At 39.0% G+C, this 24,497-nt stretch overlaps 1 protein-coding gene across 3 annotated transcripts in view; it reads left to right on the forward strand.

Moving 5' to 3' along the window:
- The window catches only part of tns3.2 (tensin 3, tandem duplicate 2), a 25,044-nt gene extending 602 nt beyond the window's left edge, over window positions 1-24,442 (forward strand). Inside the window, exons 1-16 of one of the 3 annotated variants that reach the window (XM_058072984.2) lie at window positions 2,549-2,594; window positions 4,867-5,628; window positions 7,118-7,254; window positions 8,821-8,902; window positions 9,646-9,714; window positions 17,678-17,834; window positions 17,898-18,325; window positions 19,469-19,552; window positions 19,639-19,776; window positions 19,878-19,973; window positions 20,306-20,383; window positions 20,493-20,570; window positions 21,434-21,602; window positions 21,699-21,767; window positions 21,978-22,007; window positions 22,831-24,442. In XM_058072984.2, the coding sequence (XP_057928967.2) occupies window positions 5,025-5,628; window positions 7,118-7,254; window positions 8,821-8,902; window positions 9,646-9,714; window positions 17,678-17,834; window positions 17,898-18,325; window positions 19,469-19,552; window positions 19,639-19,776; window positions 19,878-19,973; window positions 20,306-20,383; window positions 20,493-20,570; window positions 21,434-21,602; window positions 21,699-21,767; window positions 21,978-22,007; window positions 22,831-22,972 (2,361 nt within the window). In that variant the 5' untranslated portion in view covers window positions 2,549-2,594; window positions 4,867-5,024 and the 3' untranslated portion in view covers window positions 22,973-24,442. Of the gene's footprint in view, window positions 1-2,548; window positions 2,595-4,269; window positions 4,401-4,866; window positions 5,629-7,117; window positions 7,255-8,820; window positions 8,903-9,645; window positions 9,715-17,677; window positions 17,835-17,897; window positions 18,326-19,468; window positions 19,553-19,638; window positions 19,777-19,877; window positions 19,974-20,305; window positions 20,384-20,492; window positions 20,571-21,433; window positions 21,603-21,698; window positions 21,768-21,977; window positions 22,008-22,830 lie in introns of those variants that run through there. The other 2 variants (XM_078790025.1, XM_058072985.2) reach the window with 2 other exon arrangements.
- Window positions 24,443-24,497: the final 55 nt, after the last annotated feature.

Below are 24,497 nucleotides of genomic sequence, written 5' to 3' on the forward strand. Positions count from 1 at the left end.
CTTCATGAATGTAATTAATTATTGCATTACTTAAAAATAGCTAATCCAGATATCAGTACATAATCAGTGCATACTATTGTGACACGTTTCACTGTAGCAGTAACAGTAGTTACTGCAACAGCAACTCCATTGTAACATTTGATCTAGTGAATTAATTGTGTTTTTCTACTTTTCAATTAAACTATCAACTTAAATGTGGGGTCACAACTTAATTTTCATACTCTTAAATTCAAACTACCATCTTTTAAGTGTAAATACAACTTATATGTTCTTACTCTTGACTTAAACCTCAAACCTAATGTCATCACATGTCCCTAGACAAATTCGGGCCCAATATATGTGATATCATGTAATATATTGATCCTGTTCAGTAGAGTAGCAGAAAAACATCAAGCAAACAAGTAGTCATTACAACTTCCTCTGAGGCTATGACCTTGAGAAAGGAAAGGCTCTGAGTCAGCAGGCGGATGGTCAGGAAAAACGTTCAGTGGTGTGTGTGTGTGTGTGTGTGTGTGTTACGTGGGCTGTACCTTACATGCTCAGAGCAGGAGGAGGTAAGTACATAACACATAATGGATTTGGGACAGCACTACACTGTCAAAATTCACACCCTCAGGAACTAAATACACAATTTACAGTTATGAGTTACTTTTTCAACCAATGTTATTCTATTTGTATTATTTTCTATCATGTTTATTCTAAATTTCCTTTTCTGGAGTTCAATTTTGGTTATTGTGTTAATTTAAATTTTCTGGAATCCCTGAAAAATTGTCTTATTAAGTTCTGCTGCAAACAACTGCTTACAAGCAGTCACATACTTCTGAAACTCCCCTAATGTTATATTTATTATTGCCCTCACATCCATATGTAGCTTTGTCACCTGTTGTTCAATCAATTAATCATATATGGGTGTAAATATGGTTAGACGGGTGTAGTCCAGGATGTATCCTCCGACAAGGCTCCAGATCAACTGTGGCCCTAAACAAAGTGGGTCAGAAAATAAGTAATAGATGAAAGACAAAAAAATAGCATCACAAGTTCAACAAATTACCATGTGGGGGCAGTGTTGTGAAGCAATGTGAATATTGCCTTCTTTCTCAGTCTCTCAGCAGGAAGTACTGGCAGTGACATGTCTGGCAGGAATGGACAATGCAAACATTTGCCTCAATCTTTGAATCAAGCCCCAAACCCCAAACTTCCGTCATGACATACAGTAGTTGGCTGAGAATGTTCTAAAATGTCCACTTTAATAAGAACTACTTAACATGTCAACAAACACATTTAACCCATTGCGTTGACTGTTCTACGCTACATGAACAAAAGTACATAGACGCCTGTTTATTAAAGCAGAGAAAATTAATGTGCCACATTGGACAAATAAATACCTACATTACACAGAAATTGATTATAAATGAGTAACTCTGTTCCTGTCCTAATCCAGTCACTCTCTGACAAACCTAAAATGTTTTCTTTCTAATTTATTTGGAGATAAAACTTCTTAGATTTTGGAATCAAATGTGGTTGGTTTTGAGAGTAATTGTGTGGTCATCAGTGTGGCAGCTTGCAGCTGTTGGTGTAACAATGGCCTCTGACATTCCTGGGAATGGATGTAATGACGAACACCTACAGATCAGGCAGACTACAATCCTATTCCAGATTTTCCATTTACTGTAAATTCGGGTGTATAAGAAAGTACTTTTAAATAACTTTGCAACAGTGGGGCTAATTTATGGCTTATGACATCACCTTTACTTCAGAATTACTACTCATTTTTTTATATTGTATATATTGTGTGTCAGTGAGGAAACAGTAGAAGGAGCTAATAAGGAGCTATCAGTGCACTCACAATGTCTACCCTTTTGAAAAATGCAGGAGGTCATATATAAGAATATAATAATATAACAGTCTGACTCAGAGTGTCATCTTTCTAAGAACATTTTACTAAAAACACTAAACTCATCACATACTAACTCAACACTCAAAATGTATAACTCTGAAATATACAAACTTGTACAAAACAAGTTTGAAAGGAAAAATGGCTGTTGTGCATGATGTCCCCAATGTAATGAATTTCAAAGCTGCAAGCATCATAAAATGGCCCAGTGAAAAACATTGAAAACTAGGACATTTTCATCACTTTCTATAAAAAACAAAAAGAACCAAAACAGGATGTTCCCTATCGAAAACCTTAACCCTTGTGAAACCTAATTCTAACTCTAACCCTAACAAAGCAACACCCACACAACATGATGTTGTTTTTGATTATTATGGTGTTGAACCACAGGGGTTTCTCCAATACACTACTTTATCCTCTCAGCCCATTCAGAAGCTGCATCCCCTCATTTCTATCTGTGTGCCTTCTTCTTTTATCCCTCACATTCTCATTTTGGGTTCTTTTCTCTTTATCTGGATCCTGTCTCCCAAATTCCAGCTTGTCTCGTGCCTTTCAGGTTCAAGTTGCAGGTTGCAATTTGTCCATGCCTTTTCACCTCCCCCTTCTGTACACAAGACACTTCAGAGCCCGCCCCCATGTTTACATTCCCCTCTCCATATTTGTGCAGCTCAAGGTCTTTGTGCATGCTGTTTCCTGACAAGTAAGTACATTGTGGGTGCAGTCTGAACTATTTTACCTAATTAAGTATGTGATGGTGTGGATGATCAACCCTCAACCTCGCTCTTCCTCTGATACACAACAATGCATGATTACGAGTCCTTACTCACTTACTCTGCAGATACCTATTACAGCTGGGACAGGATGCGCGGGAGTAGTGTAGCAGGGACACGGGAGGGGAGACACATAGGAGGGACAGAGGGTGTGTGGACTGTTAGCACCTTAAAAGTTTCTTTTCCTCTGGTGACTGCTTGATTCAGAAAGAGTAATACTGGAAGAGGCTTAGCTTATCTTAGGCTTATCTGATTTTTTTTTTAACCATCTCCTTGGCTATCACTTATTTTTCTGTTCTTGTCCTTGCATCTCTTTCCTTCCTGTTTGTCATCATCTGTTCCACTTCTGCATACCCTGATGGGAGAACTCAGCAGCTATGCTATTGTTCTGCTTGTCTAAAGAGGGAAGGTGAAAGTTTTCTACTGACTGCGGTAGGCTGCTTTTATACCCTTTGCTAGAACTGACTGTAATGTGTTTCTCTGATTATATTAATGATAATGCTTAATCATCTAATATGTTTTATGTAAATTTAAAAATGTATTATATATGTGGGTGCACCTGAATGAGTGAGTTCTATTGGATCAGTTTGGTTATTATACCATGCATGTCTGGTATTTATTGCCTCTCTTGAATTAACAGGCTATGCTCTTCTAGTCCTGGTATGCACTGTATGGTCTGCTGCAAGCAGTATGTAGTGCACTGTGCCGTTTTGGTCAGAAGTTTACATACACTTCACACTGTAATGAATGTCATATCAACTAATTAGCAAAAGTAGTGTGCTTTTATAGCCTGCTTTATCCACTTCAAAACCAGTTTTCATATGTATTTGCCATCACTGTTCTGTTGAAACACCATTTAGGTCCAAATTGATTTTCAGTAAAGTTGAATAATGAAGGTAGTCCTTTTGCAGGATTCCATCTGTCCTTTTTGCTGCTATGCAGTGACACTTGTATCCCTGCATGTGCACATCCTATTCAATTTCCAGGCCTTGGCAAAGTGGTGAGATATCCATAGTAAACAACTTTCACTCCTGTGCAAGTGAATAATATTATGACTATATCCTGGAAAAAAGTGTTCACATGAACACTTTTAGGCCAAAAATTGTGTTCTAGTGTACGTAAACTTCTAACTAGAACTGTAAATGCAACGTATTATCAGGAAAAACCTTGCTCAATATTTTATTTTCAAGCATGCCTCCAACAAGGAGTGTATTGTGTAGCTGCCTGTGTCTGTTAAAGTATAACAGTAAGAGTGAATGAGAATGCCTGACTGTGTTCTCTGTATGCTTGAGCAATCAGCTCTTCTTGACCTCTGGCAGACGTCTTTGACAGACATGCTCTTTGCGTGAAATGCACACTAGCAACAGCAATAAACTGCAATAAACTAGGGATTACTGTATTATTTTTACCATTTTAAATATTTATTGTAAATCGCTTACACTGTAATTAAAGGAAAAATAGAAAAGCAAAGCTGTTTGACATTGCTAGTGCATTCCATTTCCATGTGTTATATGCCATAAAAACAAGTTACCCTTCGAATCCAGAGCCATAATCATAACTAAAAGGCACCGAGGAGCAGCAAGTTGGAGCAATAGCTGGTGCACATTTGTGGTCCTCTTCTTTTCATACCAAGATATTCTTCTTGTAATAGTACATCTACCTTTCTCCATGTTTTCTTTCACAGTTCTTCTTCTTCCTGAAATTCCAGCAGACTAGGCACAATGCGTACCTCTGTGGTGAAGCCCACTACTGTTTTTGTCACCAATAGACCAGTATGTGTGATATGATATGTTTGGCATTCATTTAGCTAAATATACATAATTTCTCAGCAAACCAAAATGGCACTCAGTAAAATACCAACGCCTACCCGGGCTGAACAATCCTAAACTTGGATCAGCCAAATTAAAAATTGAAATTACATATGTATATTTTTGTATGATTTGTGCTTTACTCACAAAAAGTCATTTAAGTCCCTAGTAAAACTAAAGAAAAACACCTTTATTTTGGTAGAAATATGCAGGTTATATGCAGGTCTTTGAGGGTGCACAGTTTGGTGATTATTGAAAATTATCTCCAATAAGTAAAGATTCTAGTTAAATTTGTTGAATTATTCCAAACCTGCACCCTTCCATTGTTGGGCTGCGTTTGTATCTGATCATCCATTTAAATGTGGCACTGAGCACAGTTATTATGTCTTCACAGTTGAACATCTACAGCCCGGGCTGAGAAGAAGATGAGGGAAATAAGTTATCTACAGTGAATGAGTTCCATCCATCGGTCATAATTCAGGCCTCTGTGTTGGACTGTAAGTGCAACAACAGCATAGGACACGACCAGGCAAGCTGGCAGCAGTGGAAGTCATGACTGAGATGGCTTCCTCTGATAGAACAAAGGAGGGAATGTCTGCAAATGGAGAAGCTTCATCCAGTGAAAGGGAGACTAATATACTGGAAGATGAGGATACAGGAGATGGCATGGCAGCTCCTTCTTCAGGCATGGAGAATAATATTTGCTCCTTTGAGCACCCTGACGAGCCCATGACATCAGCTCATGCTGTCCACTCCACTCACACCAGGATTCAGCTGCAAATGGAAACTGAATATAACTTTACATTAAATGGAGAATACAGCTCAGACAGAGTGCTAAATGAGAAGCTGTCACCTTTGCTGGCTCTTCATACACCAACCAGAGGCATCAGCAGCCAGAAACCGGTGGAGAGAGGTCTGCTGGATGAGGGTTACACATCAGACACAATGAACTCAACTTTTTCCAAAAATACTTGTCAAGAAGATGAGTTGGCCTCATTATCTACGGACATAGATGACTCAATAGAACAGTTGAACCAACTGATTTTGGATTTGGACCCCGCCTTTGTTCCTGTTCCTACTGGCTGTCCCCCCATGTCTCGAGCCACCTCCCTCAACAGCAGCAGCCTCAGTGATAAAGGAAATACTCATGGAACTGGTAAGACCTTTCAAAACAAACGATTTGTTTCAATTATATAACACGGAAGGCGGACTTTTTTGTTAATAGTTCAACAGATCAACAACTGTTTGTACGGGTATGGTAGTAATATGGTAGGATAATACTGCAGTATAATTTGATCATTTTAATATGTGGGTGGGACATTCAGTTAATACATTACTTTCACTTTTCGAATATCTGAACTAGTGGATAAGACAAATGCAGTGTGCTGTTCAAACAAATTGTTCCATTCCTACTTTTGTGCCATAGTCTCAAAATGAAAAATGTAATGTCTGACTCAATGCAAATGCTTTTTAAGCCTGCTGGTAAAAATGACAGATTTACTGTCTCTCATTTCCACTGTGGTGAAGCCTGGCGTAAGAGTTACATTTCATCTCTGACCTCCATCCTCTATTCAAAAAAAATCATTGGTAATATGGAATGTCACCACTTCCCAAATTTAAGTGTGCAAAAGCAACACTTAAATCATCATAGCCATGGTTAATTTAAGAGCCAGATAAGTTATTTATTTTAGTTTAGTGATTTCAGTGACCAGTGGTGATGCAGCAATGCAAGGTTGTGTCTTTTCTGGTAATAACCTCTAACCCTGCATTTTTTTAAATCACGGAAACAGAGGTTCTGTCATTCCTACCCATTTAGTGGAATTCGAACACAGGAAATGTGGAATAGGTGTTTAGATTAATGTACAGTATGTCCCATAGTCTGTCAGTGGACTGGTGATAAATATTTCTCAAGGGCATAATAAACACTGATGTTTTACAGCTAAGATACTTGGACAATGACTACGTGCACAGATGTTTGTATTACATGTTGTAGATGTTTTGAGTCAGGTATTTGTAAGTGATTAGGAATGCTTTTGAAGTTGGACAAACATGATACTTCCCGCTGTGCTTTTCATGATACCTTTGTCCAATCTCTTTGGACTGCATTCTTACAATTAGACGAGCCATGCAGATACTTAATGGATCAATGAAATTCTAGCAGGACACAAAAAAAGGGAAGTTTGCATTTAACAAATGAAGCCCATTACTTATTTAATATTTCCCTGAGAGGTAATATGATTGTTTTCAGCAGACAGAGTGGCACTTTAGACATCTACCCAGTTGATGCTCCTCCTGTCTGTTAAGCAACCTTAATTTCCAGTTTATCTGCCCTGCCCACTGGCAATCAATGTTCCCGACTAAATACCTAACTTGTTGTTTTGGGTTTGTTTTTTTTAATTGTGACCAACACTTATTTCTCAATGAGGTTTATGTACAGTATGCCCTATGGTTGCTTTAATTTAGTCCAAAGTAGAGGGTTCTAACAGTAAACTAAAGTCATGGTATGGTACATACAAAATGCAAACCGTATTTTTAAATTTCACAATGGCAAACATAGTGTATCTTGATTACATTGTCTGGCTGACTGATTCCACATTGCTCTTGTCCCCACCTTCACCCTTGGTTTTGTCTCTCCTCTTGTTCAGGCTGGAAGCGGCAGAAGCAGGTCAGCGACGTGACTGACTACTCTAGTCTTTGGATGCTAAAACCTGGTTGGCATGGTCCAGGATCAAGAGGGGGAGGGGATTCCTTGATCGACAGTCCCCCTTTCTTAATATCACAGGTAAAATTAGTATCCTAATGACACATAATTTGATGGTAAACACACGTTTATTTGACATGAAGACCTGAAGTCCCTGGGCAGATTACATTGATGTAGCAACACATAGAAGCTGAAATCTGATTGGGCAAAATAATAAATATACAAAGGGAGATAATAGATTGTCATAAAAAAAATAGTATAATTTAATGGAACAAATACTACAATTTCATTTTTAGGGTAGGTTAGTGAATCTGGCCATGGCGATTGTCAGTGTAATTTTGATCGTCTATGACCACTTAAAATATGGTCAATGTGTTCTTGACCTTCAACCTCATTCTGAATTATGAAGCTCATCATTGACTGAAAAGGTGACTTGGCAAAAATGTAAGTACACCAAAGTACATCAATTTACTGCACATGGGTTGAAAAATGTGACTTATGTGAGTAATGTTCACTGGTACTGTATCAGGAAATACTCCACTGGAGAAATGCTATCAAGAACATTATCTTGAGCAGCACACACGCAACCTGGTTCTTTGTTATTCATAAAGGAATCTGATACTTGTGTATGCACATGTCATACATTTTAGAAAATGTGCAATATATGTCAATATATATATATATATATATAATGTAATATTATATATATAATATCAATATAAGCATATAAGCATTAATAACAAAGCAGCTTTAGACATATTGTATGGAAGAATAATTATTTGATCCCTTGCTGATGTTCACCCTCTTCCAAAGACTTTAACAGTCCACAATTTTTTGACAGGTTTCTTAGAACAGAGACAGGATATTAAAAAAAATACATAAAAAACATTAAATTAAATACATTGATAAATTATAGTTGTTTGTCTATATGTGCCCTGTGATTGGCTGGCGACCAGTCCAGGGTGTACCCCGCCTCTCGCCCGAAGACAGCTGGGATAGGCTCCAGCACCCCCGCGACCCTCGTGAGGATAAGTTGTAGAAAATGAATGAATGAATGAACATTGATAAATGAATCTCAGTTCATCACAGCAAAGTGTGTTAATTGTGGTCCCAATGCCCTTGACGTCATTAGCAAGCTCATCCCATGTATTGTAATTGTGGGTTGATCAGACCAGAATCATCCCATCCCCACATGATGAGATCTTGCATGCAGCCCCACAGCAAATTTCCGGTGCACTCATCTTGCTGAAGAAACAGGATTAATTTGTGTCCTCATGGGCACATAACTGATCTGTGGGGCTCAAAATTCCTGCTGGTCGGGAGGGGATCAAATACTCCTTAAAACTACCACAAATATTATGTACTGATCATTTTGTTGATTTGTTGTAAACTAACATATCAACAGCTGAGGCATCAAATATTTTAAATTGACTTTAGAGATATATTTCCCTTTTATTGTGTTTTAGTTGTGCTTTTTCTGTTTATTCTTAAAGCTGGCTGGCCTGAAGAGACAGTCTTGTTTACTCCAAACACAGCCTGTACTCACACACACGTCACAAGACTGTTATCTGCTGGTGTGTGTGAATTTATCATCTCATGTGACCGTGGAAGAATTATTGATTATTCTCCTTGTTTTCTCTGCTCAAGCACAACAACAGTGGACCAAGCAAAAGCTCTGAATTTGTCCCATCGACTCCAGCCTTCCCAGTGTCTCCGCCAACACCTTATGGTAAGAGATCATCATCATTTTCACAGACACATGTTTCCTATTTCCTATGATTATTTCCTATTATGTTAGGGGGTGGCATGACTCAGGTGGTAGAGTGGTCGTCTTCCAACGTAAAGGTTGCAGGTTCGATTCTCCATCCTCCTGTGATCATGTCAAAGTATCCTTCGGCAAGATACTGACTGCAAAAGCACTACACAAGTGAAGGACCATTTACCACTATATCCTTCATGCGGGTTGGCACTTTTTTGCAGGAGTGTCCGGACATGCAACCGATGTTGATTTCTTCACTGAGCGTCTTACCACTTCAATTTCACTTTCTCTTTTATGCGCTGCTGTCAGACAAATCTGCCATAATGAAGATTAAACTTAAATTGTTAAAAAAGAACAAAAGTGATGGTGCCCTTCCTCTGTTAGCTTGGTAAACGGAACCCGACGTCAGCTACAGCATGTCGCCTGTCTATCAGTGGTTGACTCCCAAAAATGTTATTACAAAACACCTTTTTATAGTTTTTACAATTATAGTTTACATGCATAAAACAATTCCAAATGCATTACAAAGGACAAACGAAAGGGATAAATGTATGCCCTGGCGACGAGTCCAGGATAAGCAGCATAGAAAACAAATGGTTGGTCCTTGATGGAAAATGTTCGGATACCCCTGAGCACCAAGAGCAGGGGTGTCTGAACATTTTCCATTTTTGTATGTTATGGAATCTTATCTGTTTTCATTTTTCTCTTCCCAGTGGAACACTTTTCTGAATTTTCTCATGTCAAGACTGGTGGCCAGTGGGGAAAAGACAACTGGACACAAGGTACGATTTCTTTGTGAGCATTTACATATGCAGAGGTGCCAGCATGTAGACTGGATTTTCTGCTTGACTGCCAAAGAAGGTTGAACTCAAACATCCACTGCTGGTGGCTGCTAGACAGGGTTCAAGAGCTGGCTGGAATGTTGTCTTGGCATAGCACATACACACACGCACACACGCACACACAGACCTGGCAAGTATGTTGTTGCTATTGGTGTGCAATGTGGGTATGACTTTGTTGTTGGTAAATCATGTCTGGTAAAAGGAGAGAAAGATCTTGTTTCGTTGTTTCAGTATCCGGGTCTTTTTAATTTACTTTATGATTTTTGTCTTTTTGATGGTTGTTTGAAAAGCAGATTTTAAGATTCACGGAGAACAGTTGATACTGGATATCTAATAATATATTTGGGTGATAAAGGAAGACCTCTGCTGACAGGATGTCCATTCACATCCTGTTCTGGAAAAGGACAAGGGTATAGGGGAGGGTCTTTTGTTGCTGGGACATCCTGAGGGACAAGTGCCTAAAGAGATACGTGCTAAACAACTCTTGTGTTGGTAATTTGTTGACTTGGTTATGGTTAAGTAAAAGTAAATGATTAAGTATTTAAAAAGTATTATTAGGTGTTATTTCTTCCCCTTCGCATGCCACCAGCTGATATACTGTAGTTTTTTGGAAATTGGTTTGGCAGTTTGTTTAATCTTGCTAATACAGTATACTAAAGACATGTTTGTTAGGTTATCAGTTTTTCCACTGTGCTACTAATATTGACTTCAGTCTGTTATGCAATGAGTAGGGTTTATTTGCTATATTAGTTTGCAACTCATACATATATTTATAAAGACAGTATGTTATGCAATGACAAGTCTGCCCTTTACATATGACGCATAGCTGTTTATTAATAACAAATCGAGTCTGATATGTATGATGGCATGTCTGTTTGTTTATTGTCCACGTTTAGAAAGAGCATAGAGGCATCAGGAGACGAAGCAATGTAATCGTTCTTTTCCCAAATGTCTGGGCTGAACTATTTCAAGAAAACAACGACCCTCTCTCCATTCACAGAGACCCCTACTTCCTGTTTACCACTGAAAAGCCAGATGACAGTCTGGGAAAGAATCTGTTTGTCCCACTGGGACAGTTAGCTTCGGCATTTCAATTATTTTCATGTCATGTTTACAGTGATTACTGTAATCACAACATGACCAGAGGCTATGGCGATGCAAGAAGTGATAAGTGATGACTGGGCTGAACCCTCCAGCAAAGTTCCACTGTATTATCACAACAATAAAAAATATTTACATATTTACAAAAAAGTTAACGTCTCAAACAAGAAAGACTTCAAAATAGCATGCATGGGGCAAGTATGCAGTGTGTGCCTGCGCCGCAACACTGATGAGGATTAGTTACTTTTGCAGTTTTAATTATGTCTTGTAAGTGGAAGAGTGCCAAAAAAATGAAAGCCATGTGTAGGTGAAAAAAACAGCATAAAAATCTAAGATAGAGAAGAAACGCCCACCAATATGCTAATGAATGTTAGAGAGGTCATGGATTCCATGCGCTGTTACAAAGGAGATCTGGGAGGGGAAGAGGAAATCATCCATTCAGACTAGCTTGTATTCGTCCTTCATGTATTCGGTGTGTCTAATATCTTTGTCCATTGTTTTATTCTGATTATAATCATGATCAACAATTTATTGGCAAAATTACAAAATATTTCAAGATTCATGAAAAATGTAAAGAAAAAGTATTGGTTACAGTATCGGTATTTGCAATACTTGCTCTGTATTTACTCGTAAATGTTTCAGTGTTGCCCGCCCCTTTCTTGTTTGCGAGCAGATGGTAGGAGTGGACACACATACCCTGACAGAGAGGCCATAGAAACGGCCACATGAACCCCCCCCCCCGCCAACATCCACCACGATCCCCACCCTCTTTTCTCTGTAGTCCATAAAATACCACATGTAACCTTTGACCTCCCTGCAATCCATTCTGATTGGTGTAAAGTCTTTGCCCAGATTCAACAATGCTCAGTGGTCAGTCAGAGAAAGAGGAGGAGGGAGGCATGAAGAGGTTGGAGGTGGGGGTATTCTCTAGCGCTCTCTCCCTTCGCTGTGTCCCTCCCCCCATGGAAACACAGAAGTCGAGTGGTGTCACAACAAGCTTATTTTTCCATCAGTGGGACGAAGAAATTAGCCATGGCGACGCAACAAACTGACAAAGAGCCGGAGTGAGACAGGATCCAGATTGTTCTTAGCACACTGAAGTGACCCAGAGAAGAAGAAAGTTTTACCAAGTATAATAGGAGTGTTTCATTCACACTGGAAGCTACAGCGTACAACAGCAGGAGATCTGTGGGCAAACAGGAAACTGGCCTATTAGGTGTCACATCATGACTGCATCTCTTGGTATGTGTATGCTCATGTCTCTTATGTTATTCATCTCTTTTATTCTCTTGTGTAGTCTGTCCATGCCTGAGATTTTAAAGGAGTACGCACTGAAATATCCTTCAGTCTTGCAGAAATATTTGGCATTTATTCATCCCAGATGGCCTCCCCCTTTTCAAAACACGCTCACCTGCAAAACCCATTGAAGTAAAGGTTTTGTATGTCGAGGTAATGTTTTTGTTTTTGATGGGATTGGTTTAATTTGCTGGATAGTAGTTTATTTACTGTCCAAAGTGCGTCCCCAGGAAACAACTGGACTGTTCAGGTTGTCTTATAAGATGTTCCGCCTCTCATCCAAGCAGACTTTATCGGTTCACGCTCACAGACTAGGTGGGACATACACCAGTCCGACTAGAAAGGCAGTAATACATGATTTTCTCAGCATCTACAAGGTCTACGTGGATGTTCTTGGTTTCAAAGTAAACAGGAGACTTCAGTGCTTTCTATGAATGCCATCCGTCCATTTTATATGCTGCTTATTCTCATTAGAGTCGCTGGGGTGTGCTGGAGCCTATCCCAGCTGACTTCGGGCGAACGGTGGGGTACAGACTAGACTGCTCGCCAGCCAATCACAGTCGCTATGAATGCAAAAGAGAGTTGATTGTTCAGTGAGTTTTAGCGAAACAAGAATGATTCATTCATTCATTCATTCATTTGTTTGTTCGTTCGTTCATTCATTTTCTATACCCCTTATCGTCACGAGAGTCGCGGGCACTTCCTGGACTGGTCTGAATGTGAAATATATACGATATGTATATATTTATATATGCTCAGCTGAATTAATAAATGTATTTCACTGACCAGATGGAGAATTATATACCAAAGCATATCGGACAAAATTTCATATACAAAATGTTTTTCAGTTGTTTTTGTTGCCTCTTAAAGAGCAAGCAAAAAAAAACACCAATGGAGTAAGTGCCTCACCAGCCATGAGCCTCACCACACGTCACTGAGCAAATGTATATTAATACAAACACTGTACAGTTACCATAGCAACCAAGCACAACCACACCATCCCCTGTACTAGTATGCACAGAATGTATCAAAGTGGCCCGCCGCTTATAAATTAACTTATTTTTCTGCACTAACATTCCAAACGTTCCCTGCTTCTCCAGGGTCTTCCATTCCAGACCCACCACTAAAATCCATAGGCATATCAATTTCCTATACATAGAAATGTCTATTTTTGACACACAGCACCCCCCAGTGCAACCCTATTCTGTGTAGTACACATAGCAGCAGGTGAAGGAACATTTGTGAGTTTGTGTTGAAAATGCCGGAAGGTTTGTTTTACGCTTGCGACGTTACTTACTAATTACTTACTCTAATTTGTAAGTAAAAACAGAGTTGCCGTTTTTCCATAGTCATATACTGTATTTTCCAGACTATAAGTCTCACTTTTTTTCATAGGTTGGCTGTTCCTGCGACTTATACTCCAGAGCGACTTATAAATGAAAAAACTGTTTATGTTACATAAAGACTGGACACCTTTTCTGTTCTTGTTTGTTTTTTGTGTCGCTGAATAACCATTGTGTTAGCATATCTTACACCTATTCAGCCTGTTCTCTAGTCTTTTATTGTTAGAACTTGCCTTCCAAGAGGACTTAATGTCTGTTTTGGTCAAGTATTTTGTTAAATGAATTAACGTAAAAAATGCGACTTATACTCCAGTGCGACTTATGTATGTTTTTTTCTACCTAAGTATGCATTTTTGGCCTTGTGCGACTTATACTCCGGAGCGACTTATAGTCCAGAAAATACGGTTATTATTATTGTTTAGGTTGTCACAACCGGCCGCATGGTAGCCGAGTGGTTTGCATGTTGGCCACACAGTCAGGAAGATCGGGAAGACCTGGGTACGTGGGTTTTTCCTCCCACATTCCAAAAACATGCTAAGTTAATTGGCGACCCCAAATTGTCCATATGGTATGAATGTGGGTGGGAATGGTTGTTAGTCTATATGTTCCCTGTGATTGGCTGACAACCAGTCCAGGATGTACCCCACCTCTCGCCCGAAGTCAGCTGGGATAGGCTCCAGCATACCCCCCCTTTAGGCTAAGCGGTAGAAAATGAATGGATGAATGGATGGATGTTGTCACAACCCACAACAACCCAGACTCGTTAATGCCTTGAGGAAAATGTCTACAGACCAAGTAGAAAACACTGTGATGTCACATACAGTAAAGGTAAGGTAGATTTAGTTTGGACTAATATTTTGCATTATTCAATGTTTGCATGATTCCAGTGTCCTCGTGTAGAATATAGACTGAACACTGGCTACTTTCCTAAATACATACTTTAGAAGAAAAAGAGATGATTTCTCCACCATATGGGCAAGGTCTCAGGAAATTTGAATAGCTGCAAAAGTTGATTGTCTGGAACTTTTTTCTGTGGAATATATCAAAATACCTTGGATAGAATTTGAAAGTACGGTAATCTACTTCAGCATCAACATGCTGCAGGCATCACACACAGCCCCTCAGCCATGTAGTGAACCACTATGATACTTATTTTTTTATCTGTTATTAATTTGAATAAAATAATATATTCACTCATAAACATCAATCTGTCACCATGATACTTTCCATGTACTTTTCTTGCCCTTCACACTCGTCTCTCCACTGGTTATTATTCCTCCTCAGCTGCCTCATAACTTGGCTCATCGCTGCCCCTTAGTTGAGTGGATAAAGCTGGCTGTCCAAACATCAAGTGAGGGCAGAGGAATGTGGTTGCCACATGCCTCCTAGAGTTCACAGCTTTGAATAGAAACTGGCGGGAAGGCACTGCAATCACTGAGCTTAACGGACTGAAATGAATGACAGAAAACTCATCACATTCTCATGTAGGACTAACTCCGAGCATTCCTATCTGACTTTTAAGCGGCTGGTGTAAGCTCCAACTGAGCACCACGCTGATGGATGGATGCCATGTTAACTATAAATTCAAGTAGTGTAGTCCCTTAGGTCTTTCTTGAGATTTTGTGGCCTTAAATCCCTGATTTGAAAGGAGCTTTTCCCCAAAAATGCAATGGAAGTGGCAGAGATGTTGCAAATTGCAGGATAAAGTAAAAGTTGCAACATGACACATGACATGAAGATGAGTATAAAAATGCAGCAAAATCAACTTTATTTAGAACAGAGGTCTAAAATCTGCCACTGGCAGTATAGCCTGACCCCACTGGTATCCATCCAGTACTGATACTACCTTGGATATCACTACTATCATTATTTGGATCAATCCGCCTACCCCCTCATGAACGCATGAATATGTTCCATCTGGAAGTGGGTGAACGAGCTTCAACACAAACTAAGCAGGCTTTGTGTTCACTCAGAGCTGTGCAAAGGAGTAGAAAACAATGGATAAGCTTGAATGTTTTAAAAGAACACTTTGAATTTGTGTTAAAAATAAAATTAGTTACTAATTGAATACAGTTATTTATTTTGAATATCTAAATGTAATAATAACGCAACTACTAAGCAAAAGATGTGGGGGGCAATTGTGTTTTTTGTTTTGTTAACAGTAAAATTAATAGATTCATTAATTAAATTGATTAATTAATGTAATTAACTATTGTCAATATGTGTGTTCTATGATTTTTATTTTAACAGTAAAATTTGATTAATTAATTAAATTGATTAATTTAATTAATTATTGTCAATATACGAGTTCTATATACATCCCTCATTTTTTGCAGTTAGAAACCCAAGTGAGTTTGTGTGATGTAAGAGTCCTTATTCATGAATTGAATATTTTAGAATATTATTGTCGAAAATTTACAACCTTCTAAGTATAGTTTTAGCATTGCAAGTTTTAGCAAGACATGAACTAACACCCCATAATCATCGTTCTCCTCACATTACCCAATATAGTAGACAATATAAGAATAAATATAACTTTACTTACTTTACTTTTGCACCATTATAGAGGTGCAAAAGTAAAGTAAAGAATGCAATAATGTAGTAACAGATTTTCTTTCCAGTGTTTACTCTTACTATATTTAGTTTTGGTGGCATTGATTTATGGATGCTGTTGAAACACTAAATACAGTCCAAGTCACACATGTTATTGTATAAGCTTAAGGTGATTTATTGTATGCGTGTTGAGCATTACAAGTGAAATGACTTGAAAAAAAGGCTGGACTCATCCGAATTCCTTCATCTCCATTCCTTGAATGAAACGATTGGGTGAGAGGTGGGAGTGATGGGGGGGTTGGGCTGGGGGCGTCTGTCAGAACAAGGAGCTCTTTGACTGTTTGCAGTGACTCATGCTACTTCAGGCTTGCCTGTGCTCATGTTTGCTGCATGACACACTGCTGTAGGAATGTCAGGATGTCAAACTGGGATGTTTAAGATTACATGCCACACTTTTGCATGCTTCACTTGTGCTCCGTCATTGAAAGCATCGCTTCAGTTATGTTGGAAATGTTTGTTTTTACCTTAAAATGCTGTCTTCATTGTTCATTCATTTTCTACCGCTTATCCTCATGAGGGTCACAGGCGTGCTGGAGCCTATCCCAGCTGTCTTCGGGCGAGAGGCGGGATACACCCTGCACTGGTCGCTAGCCAATCACAGGGCACATATAGACAAACAACCATTCATACTCACATTCATACCTATGGACAATTTTGGGTTAAAAATTAACCTGACATGCATCTTGGAATGTTGGAGGAAGCCGTAGTCCCCGGAGAAAACCCAACATGGAAACTCTACACACAGATACCCGAGGGTGGAATCAAACTCGGGTCTCCTAGCTGTGTGGCCTGCACGCTAACCACTCGTCCGCTGTGCAGCCTGTCTTTTTTTGTTAAGTTTTACAATTTTCTACTGTCATGCTGGGATATTTGTGTAAAATAAGGATCACTCAATCTCTCTGAAAAATGACATTGTTTGTAAATTTTAGCTCAATGGCTAGCTCTCTCAACTCTCAATCTGGAACTTTGTTTGAGTCCACGGCAAACGCGGGGCTGGCCGAACCACGCGGATTATGTACACACCACATAAAAACACTTTCACAGGCTGTGATGCACATTTTGGCCAATCAGAAACCTGAAAAAGCTTAACCCCCAGTGCCTTTGTGCCAAGTATTTTTGGCATACTCTCAAAGCGCTATTGAAAACTATTGTATGTATTTGTTTTATTTTTAGTATAAATTGTGCATGTTGTTGCTCACTGTCAACTGGTCCATACTCGGCTGCAGTTAATGAGATGTATGGTGTGTGCAGCATTTCTTAACTTGTGTTTACAAATATGCTTGTTTAGCCCCGATATTGAGGTGGGGCCGACAACAACCTGATGTTATGTCACATGAAATCGAGCAATTTGTGCAGACATGACCTCAAAGCACTGTTGCAATGTGCGTCATTGTCATTTAACCCATCACCACAGATTGATTGCAGTCCTTTGGGAAACTGTTGATATTCCAATTGAATAAAATGTTGGCAATTTATCAAACAGTGTCCTGACATCCGTCCCTAATATTTAACATTACTCAAGACGTTAAAAACTGGCTCTTTTTTTCTAGATTCTCGATGTTTCCTGGACAGTGGAAACCACACGGGGAATTCTATTGATGGAGAGCTTTTCAGATCAGACATGTCTGCGAGTTCTGCTTCCTGTCCACGGATATTTGGTTCCATGTGTTCTGTGTCATCAAGCAGCCCCCTCCCACACTCAGACAGGTACAGACACCATACACAACATTGCTGTGTTTTCAGTGCATGTAAATTTTCTTTCCTATGCAGCTGCAAGCCGTCTCCTGTGTGGCACCAGCAAACTCCAAACTCCTCGCAGCCCTCAACTCCGACCAAGCGCAGCACACCCAATGTCCACAGTTCTCCTCGGGGGGCGCTTAAAGGCAGGAATCCAGAAATCCACATGGAGACAGACACCACAGATTTTTCTTCATTATTGATGCTAAATGGCAACCTGGAGCACAGCCTCCTGGAAGCCATGGGGGACCTCAGGGACTTGAGCCTCGGTGGCGAAGCGGATGCCCCTCCATTGTTGCCTGAAAAGGGGAGAGGGGGTGACGGTGGTGAGCTTGGCTACTGCTCGCCTTCTCTGAGCGGGTGTTCAAGTCCTCACAGCGGAAGCTGTGTCAGCATACCTTTGACGTCACTGACCTCTGACCTCCACAAGGGTCTAAGCGGGGCCCCATCAAGTGGAACAGGTACTCATACAATCCAGGGTCTCATTTAGGAAGGTTGTGTCCACAGCAAACCAGTCCTGTCACACCTGTTACCAATCCCTCATCATGGAAGTCCCGCCTCCTGCCTGATTCTGCACAGGTGTCCCTCATCACCTCTGATTACCTCTGCCCTATTTATACCCTATCTTTCCACCCTCCTGCTGTTTGCTAGTTTGTTGTACTCCTATGTTACATCCTAGCACCTGCTGTATTTGAATGCCTTTGTCTTTCTGAACTGATCTTGTGTACCGACCCCTGCCCATGTATTCTACCTTACCTTTAGAACTGCCTGCCAATTCTGCCTTTGAGCCCTCCACACAATGAGCCACAACAATGCATAGCAACACTTTTAAATGAGACCCCTGACTACTTCCTGAGCAAATTTGACATGCTTTTCACCTAAATTAAGCTTTCTCAAGCATAAAAACAACAAAATTAATTTTGAGCAAGTTGCACTGTTTTCACATGTTAATAGCTGTATGTAAAAACTGTTTGTGGATCTGTTATTATAATGTACACGTACATAAGTACTATGTGAATGTGTAGTAAGTGTATATCAAATGAAATGAACCGAAGGCTATGTTTTTTTCTCGAGAACTTGCAAGTGGCTTGACTAAAAAAAAAATACCAAAGTTGCTTCTAGTAAGTGAACCTGGCAACACTGATCTTACAACACTGGTTGTAAACAAGTTTAATAAGCGCAAACTACAAAAATATACTGACAGTTAATAAAGGTTTGAGGTAGAAAAGTATGCACATTATACTTTGTTGTGCTTAGTTAGTGCTTGGGTACTTTTGATAATGAGTTGTCATGTCACAATTCATTCCACATGGGTTAGTCTTTGTGCAAAAGTGGATCAAAAACACATACAATGCAATACTCAGTGGGTATAAAAAAAAGGTTAAAAAAAAGCCAGCATTGTTAGTCCAGTGAACGGCATTATGCCACGTCTATCACATGAACATCTATGGGTATGGTGGAGGCCGGTTTGAGCTACAGTGATATAGCCAGGCTTATGGCCCGTTTTTAAGTTGTTGTTTTTTTTTTTTTATTCTTGAAATGTTAGATATTTGTTTCTGTATGTATGAGTTTTGTGATCCAGTATATTCTACTCTTTCTTTTAGAGTTTGGCACTAAGCAGGACACTGTGAAATTTGTTCAAGACACTTCTAAGTTCTGGTACAAGCCTGACATTTCCAGAGACCAGGGTAAATACTGATCTTTAATAGTTGTGTCCAGTATTTTAACAGTATTTCTTACAATTCTAATGTTTTTTAAATTTTTGTTGTTACAGCTATTTCAGTGTTAAAAGATAAAGAAGCAGGTTCTTTCATTGTAAGAGACAGTCATTCATTCCGCGGGGCATATGGATTGGCTATGAAGGTAGCCATACCCCCTCCATCTGTGTTGCACAGTACACACAGTAAAAAAGGTAAGCTGCAGTGTAACATAGTACCTATTTTAGTCTTGAATATGTGTTGTAAATCTCTTTGGAACAATTACGAATGTAATGTTTGTGTTGTGTTTATGCAGTTGGAGATCTTTCCAATGAGCTAGTTCGACATTTTCTGATCGAGTGCACACAGAAAGGAGTTCGTCTGAAAGGCTGCCCCAATGAGCCGTACTTTGGTGAGAATACTCCCGCTGCAATCAAAATGTCGGAGATAATTCCAGTCAATTACTTGTGGACCAAAACAGAAATGTTAGACCAAGATGTAAATTATATAAATGATGCTTACACAATATTGATGACTGTACTGCAATTTGAAATGTAGTTTTAGTAAAATAAGTCAAATACACAGTCTGTATTAATTTTTTGCCAGTGCTGTCAGCAGTTTAACTTTGCTCACCTAGTTTTTGTAGTCTTATGAAAGTCTAAAGTTGAATGCTCCATATTGATTGAAATTCTTCTGTCGTTTTTAATGCCTTGTTGTCTTATGTTCATTTCAAATTTCCGTTAGGAAGTCTCACTGCTCTGGTGTGTCAACACTCCATCACACCTCTCGCTCTGCCCTGCAAACTCATCCTGCCTGACAGAGGTAGGCTTGATGTACTCTCATACTAAATGTGAGAATGCATTGTATTAGTCTTCCGCTAATAAATTAGCTTGTGTTTCTTTTCCATTGACATGTCTGACCTTTCTTGCAGACCCGTTGGAGGAGCTTAGTGAATCTTCTGTAAAGACGGCAACAAACTCAGCAGCTGAACTTTTAAAGCAAGGGGCAGGTGCAGAAATTTGTATTTGTACTTTATGTAGTTGTGTGGTTTATTTGAGACTCAAGATGCAAAATACATGAAATCTACTTTTACAAAGATAATACAGTAATGGGAATACTTTATTTTATTGCAGACTATCAAGATGCTTCTAATACTTTGCCCTGACATTAAACATACTGTACAACTCAGTCAGATCGTTATATCGATATCGGTTAAAACGAATTACTACTTATTACGATACTATTTTCATTTCCCGGCAAATTTCTAGTCTTTTATGATATAATTAGCTCCGTTAGTACGATACACGGTTATTATGATAATCCGGTTACTAGGATGCCCTTTTCATCTCCTGCCAGCCAATTTGGTCTGCTTATATTGATACAAAAGCAGCTTAAATCAATCTTTGCTTAAGGATTTCAATACCAAAAAAGAACACGGCGAACGGCTGCTTCCAGTCAACTTTATTTTTCACACTTCCACCACCAGAGTGCAGCACACACAGCGGAAAACACCCGTCCCTTGCGCCTACCCCTCTGGGTGGCAACACCTTCCTTAACGATAGTTCCGGAGTGAATTATGTACCGGTAACCGGTAATCACTACAGCGTAAGTTTATTTTTATTTACTGTAGTACAAAATTTATTGTAGTATAAAAGCATGCTAGATACGCAATCCATGAACTCAAGGAGAAAATTACATGCCATATCAAAGATCCGCCCACTTTTAATGCAGTTCGGCGCAGGATCGGATATATGGATAGTCTGGTTATATCGGTATTTTTTCCGACTCTCGAGAATATCGATATAACGAGACTTTACACTTACTTGTGTAATTGTGTGAACTGTCGATATTGTGTTTGACATATTTTTATAGCATGTAATGTGTGGTACCTGGGCTCTGTGGAATTGGAGTCTCTCACGGGACACCAAGCAGTTCAGAAAGCGACCACGCTGACACTCGCCATGGACCCCCCATCAGCCTCAACTGTTGTGCACTTTAAGGTGTCAGCACAGGGAATCACACTCACAGACAACCACAGGAAGTGAGTGTTCTTACTTTTTAAAAATGGATCCTGAGATATGTCTATACAATTACAACAGTATTACCTTATGTATTTTGTCTGTATATTATTCTTCAGGTTGTTCTTCAGAAGACACTACGTAGTCAATACAGTCATCTTCTGTTCTCTGGACCCGCAGGGCAGAAGGTAATTTCTGTGATATTTCAAACATAATATTATTTTTCTGTTATATATGGTATATATATAATATTATATATGGTTTATAAAAATGCGAGGATTACTGTATGTGTGTTATGTCATGTCTAGAGGGCTCTAATAACTTATCAAATTACTTTTTTTTTTAAATGCCTTGCTATTTTGGACAGTTTGGCCTAATGAGTAATGTGTTGCACACAGATGGACAAGAGGCAGCAGTTCTACAGCAAAGTAAGTTTTTCCCGTGTGTAATGGTGCATTGTGTTTTCTCAACATCTGAAGTCATGTTAAAGCCCTGAGGGAACTGTGAATAAATACTTTTCCCTCCAGTTTTCGACCACGTGTTTAGACATAAAATTAAAAAAAAAAACAGAACCGTCTTTTCATGGTGGGGGAGTTTTTGCATCCCAGTGATCCTAAGTGCTAAATTCTCAGGTGCTTTATGCTCCTGGTCGGCTCGCCCAAGTCGAAAAGGTCCAAGGTCCAGACAAAGAACAGCTCAAAAGTGCCCTTATGATGTGGCAATATGGGTGCCTCTTCCCATGAGCTGATGGAGCGGGTGAGGTGCCCAACTCCAGATACTTCCCCAAGTAGAACACCCCACAAGTACCTTGGGTCTTGTTCATTATTGAGGGAAGAATGGAGAGGGAGATTGGCAGGCGAAGCGGTGCCGTGTCAGCAGTGATGTGGACTCTGCACAGGTTTGTTGTAGTGAAGAAGGTGATTCAGATCTTCATTGCCACCCTTCCCTATGGTCACAAGATGTGGGTAGTGACCATTTTGGACGATCTTAGAGTATAGTTCTTTCATTTGAAGAAATTATATTTTTGACCATTTATGCAGAGTCCACGATATGTCTGAACATAACAGGAACATTAATCCTCAACCAGTAAATCCTTGTCATTTTTTGTGTGATTGATGCATCAATGTTCGGTATTTTAACATTTATGAACTACAAGTTGATCATCATGGTCAATGGTCCTTTCATGACAGACACTTTCTTACACGTTGCAACTGTGCTTATATTCCAATATTTTTATTTGGATTCTGCCAGGATCTTTGGGTTTGTGGCAAGGAAATCTCAGAGCGAGACTGAAAATATTTGCCATCTCTTTGCTGAACACGACCCAGAGCAGCCAGCGAGTGCGATTGTCAACTTTGTCTCAAAGGTCATGATCGGGTCACACAAGAAGTGAGGCAAATTGAAGTTGAGTTACCACACCAACTGAGCGATATTGAAATGGTGAGTTCACAAATCAAAACCTGAAATCACATGCGGTTCAAATGCTCAAGCAAAGACTCTGCAACACCGCCATAGGTTTGTGCTGTTGCCGCTATAAGGTGCTAATGTTCTCTTAACTCATCCATAACTGCTGAAAGAATGAAACACACTATAGCGCTTTTTCCACAGAGGATTTATTGTGAAAATGTGATATTTCACGTTTTTTGTTACTCCCGTGTTTTTTTTCTCATTGATACAGCAGCATTTTTATTATAGATTCCATTTTTTATTGGAAAAAGATTTAACTTAACTTTTAAAAGTATATTTTAAACATTAAGTGTACATTATAAGACATTTTGCTACCTTGTATGTTGGATGGAATATGTGCCATTTTGATGTTCCCCACACTATGTATCCATTTATTCAGATGTATAAAAGTATTTTTCCCAAATATACTTCATGTGTGCCAGAAACTGTATTTTTGTATATTAACACATGTTGTACATTGTCATAAAAAGACAGTGTACCTCAGGATTTGTACTATTATGTCATATTTTTTATGTAATCTGATTTTAATTTGATGTGTATGATTTTTGAATGAAACATTTTTATATCGCTCTGGAAAACAAATTTCAAAATAATTTTAAACCCAGGGTTTAAGAGGTTAAGGAGAATTGAATTTGCAGTGGTCTCTCTTTTTTTCAGAGCTGTACAATTGTTAACATATTTCCCCAAAACAACAGTTTTCAGTCAAAGTATGTGTTACTTGGAATGTCATTAAAGACAAAAGTTTTCTTTTGAAGAACTGTCACCTCTTTTACCTGGTTGAGGCCATGTTGAGGAATAACATTTGATTGGCTGTCCAATGGCGTTACGTCATGAAAAAAAGAATATTCTCTTGAATGACATAACCTGCACTCCATTTCTCCTGTTTGCATGATTTAAATAAGGCCTATTCTAGGCAACAACAAAACACTAAAGAGACAGGCTTGAACATGACCTCTGACACGTTCAAATGTACAAAAATAAAAATCTGATTTGCACTGGAAAAGGTTTTATGTTTCATGTCATTCAAACACATACACTTTTCATGTATACAGTTTATCATAAAAAATAAACATTCCACTGGTGAACATGTTAAAAATTGGCAAAAAAAAAAAAAAAAAACACTTACAAACCAGGGGTGTACAAACTGTGGGCCAATGAACAAGAAAAAAAAACAGCAAAATTGGAAAATTTTGCATAAAGTTTACAAAAATAAAGTCCAAATATTAAGAGCAAAAAGTTATAACCTAATGAGAAAAAGTCTTAATAGTCTTATGAGAATAACATTGTAATATTATGAGGGAAAAAAAACGTAATTTAAATAGCTTAAAAAACATTTATTACAAAACAAATAGTTTTTGGAAAATTCAATTGAGCAAAAAGGGTGCACAAATTTTAAGAGAGAAAAAAGTTGTATTAACAAACGTGCAAACATAAGGAAGAACAATGCAGTA

This window comes from Doryrhamphus excisus, linkage group LG4 (genome assembly GCF_037039965.1).
Source record: "Doryrhamphus excisus strain RoL-2023G ecotype Guam linkage group LG4, RoL_Dexc_Guam_v1.1, whole genome shotgun sequence".
NCBI lineage: Eukaryota > Metazoa > Chordata > Actinopteri > Syngnathiformes > Syngnathidae > Doryrhamphus > Doryrhamphus excisus.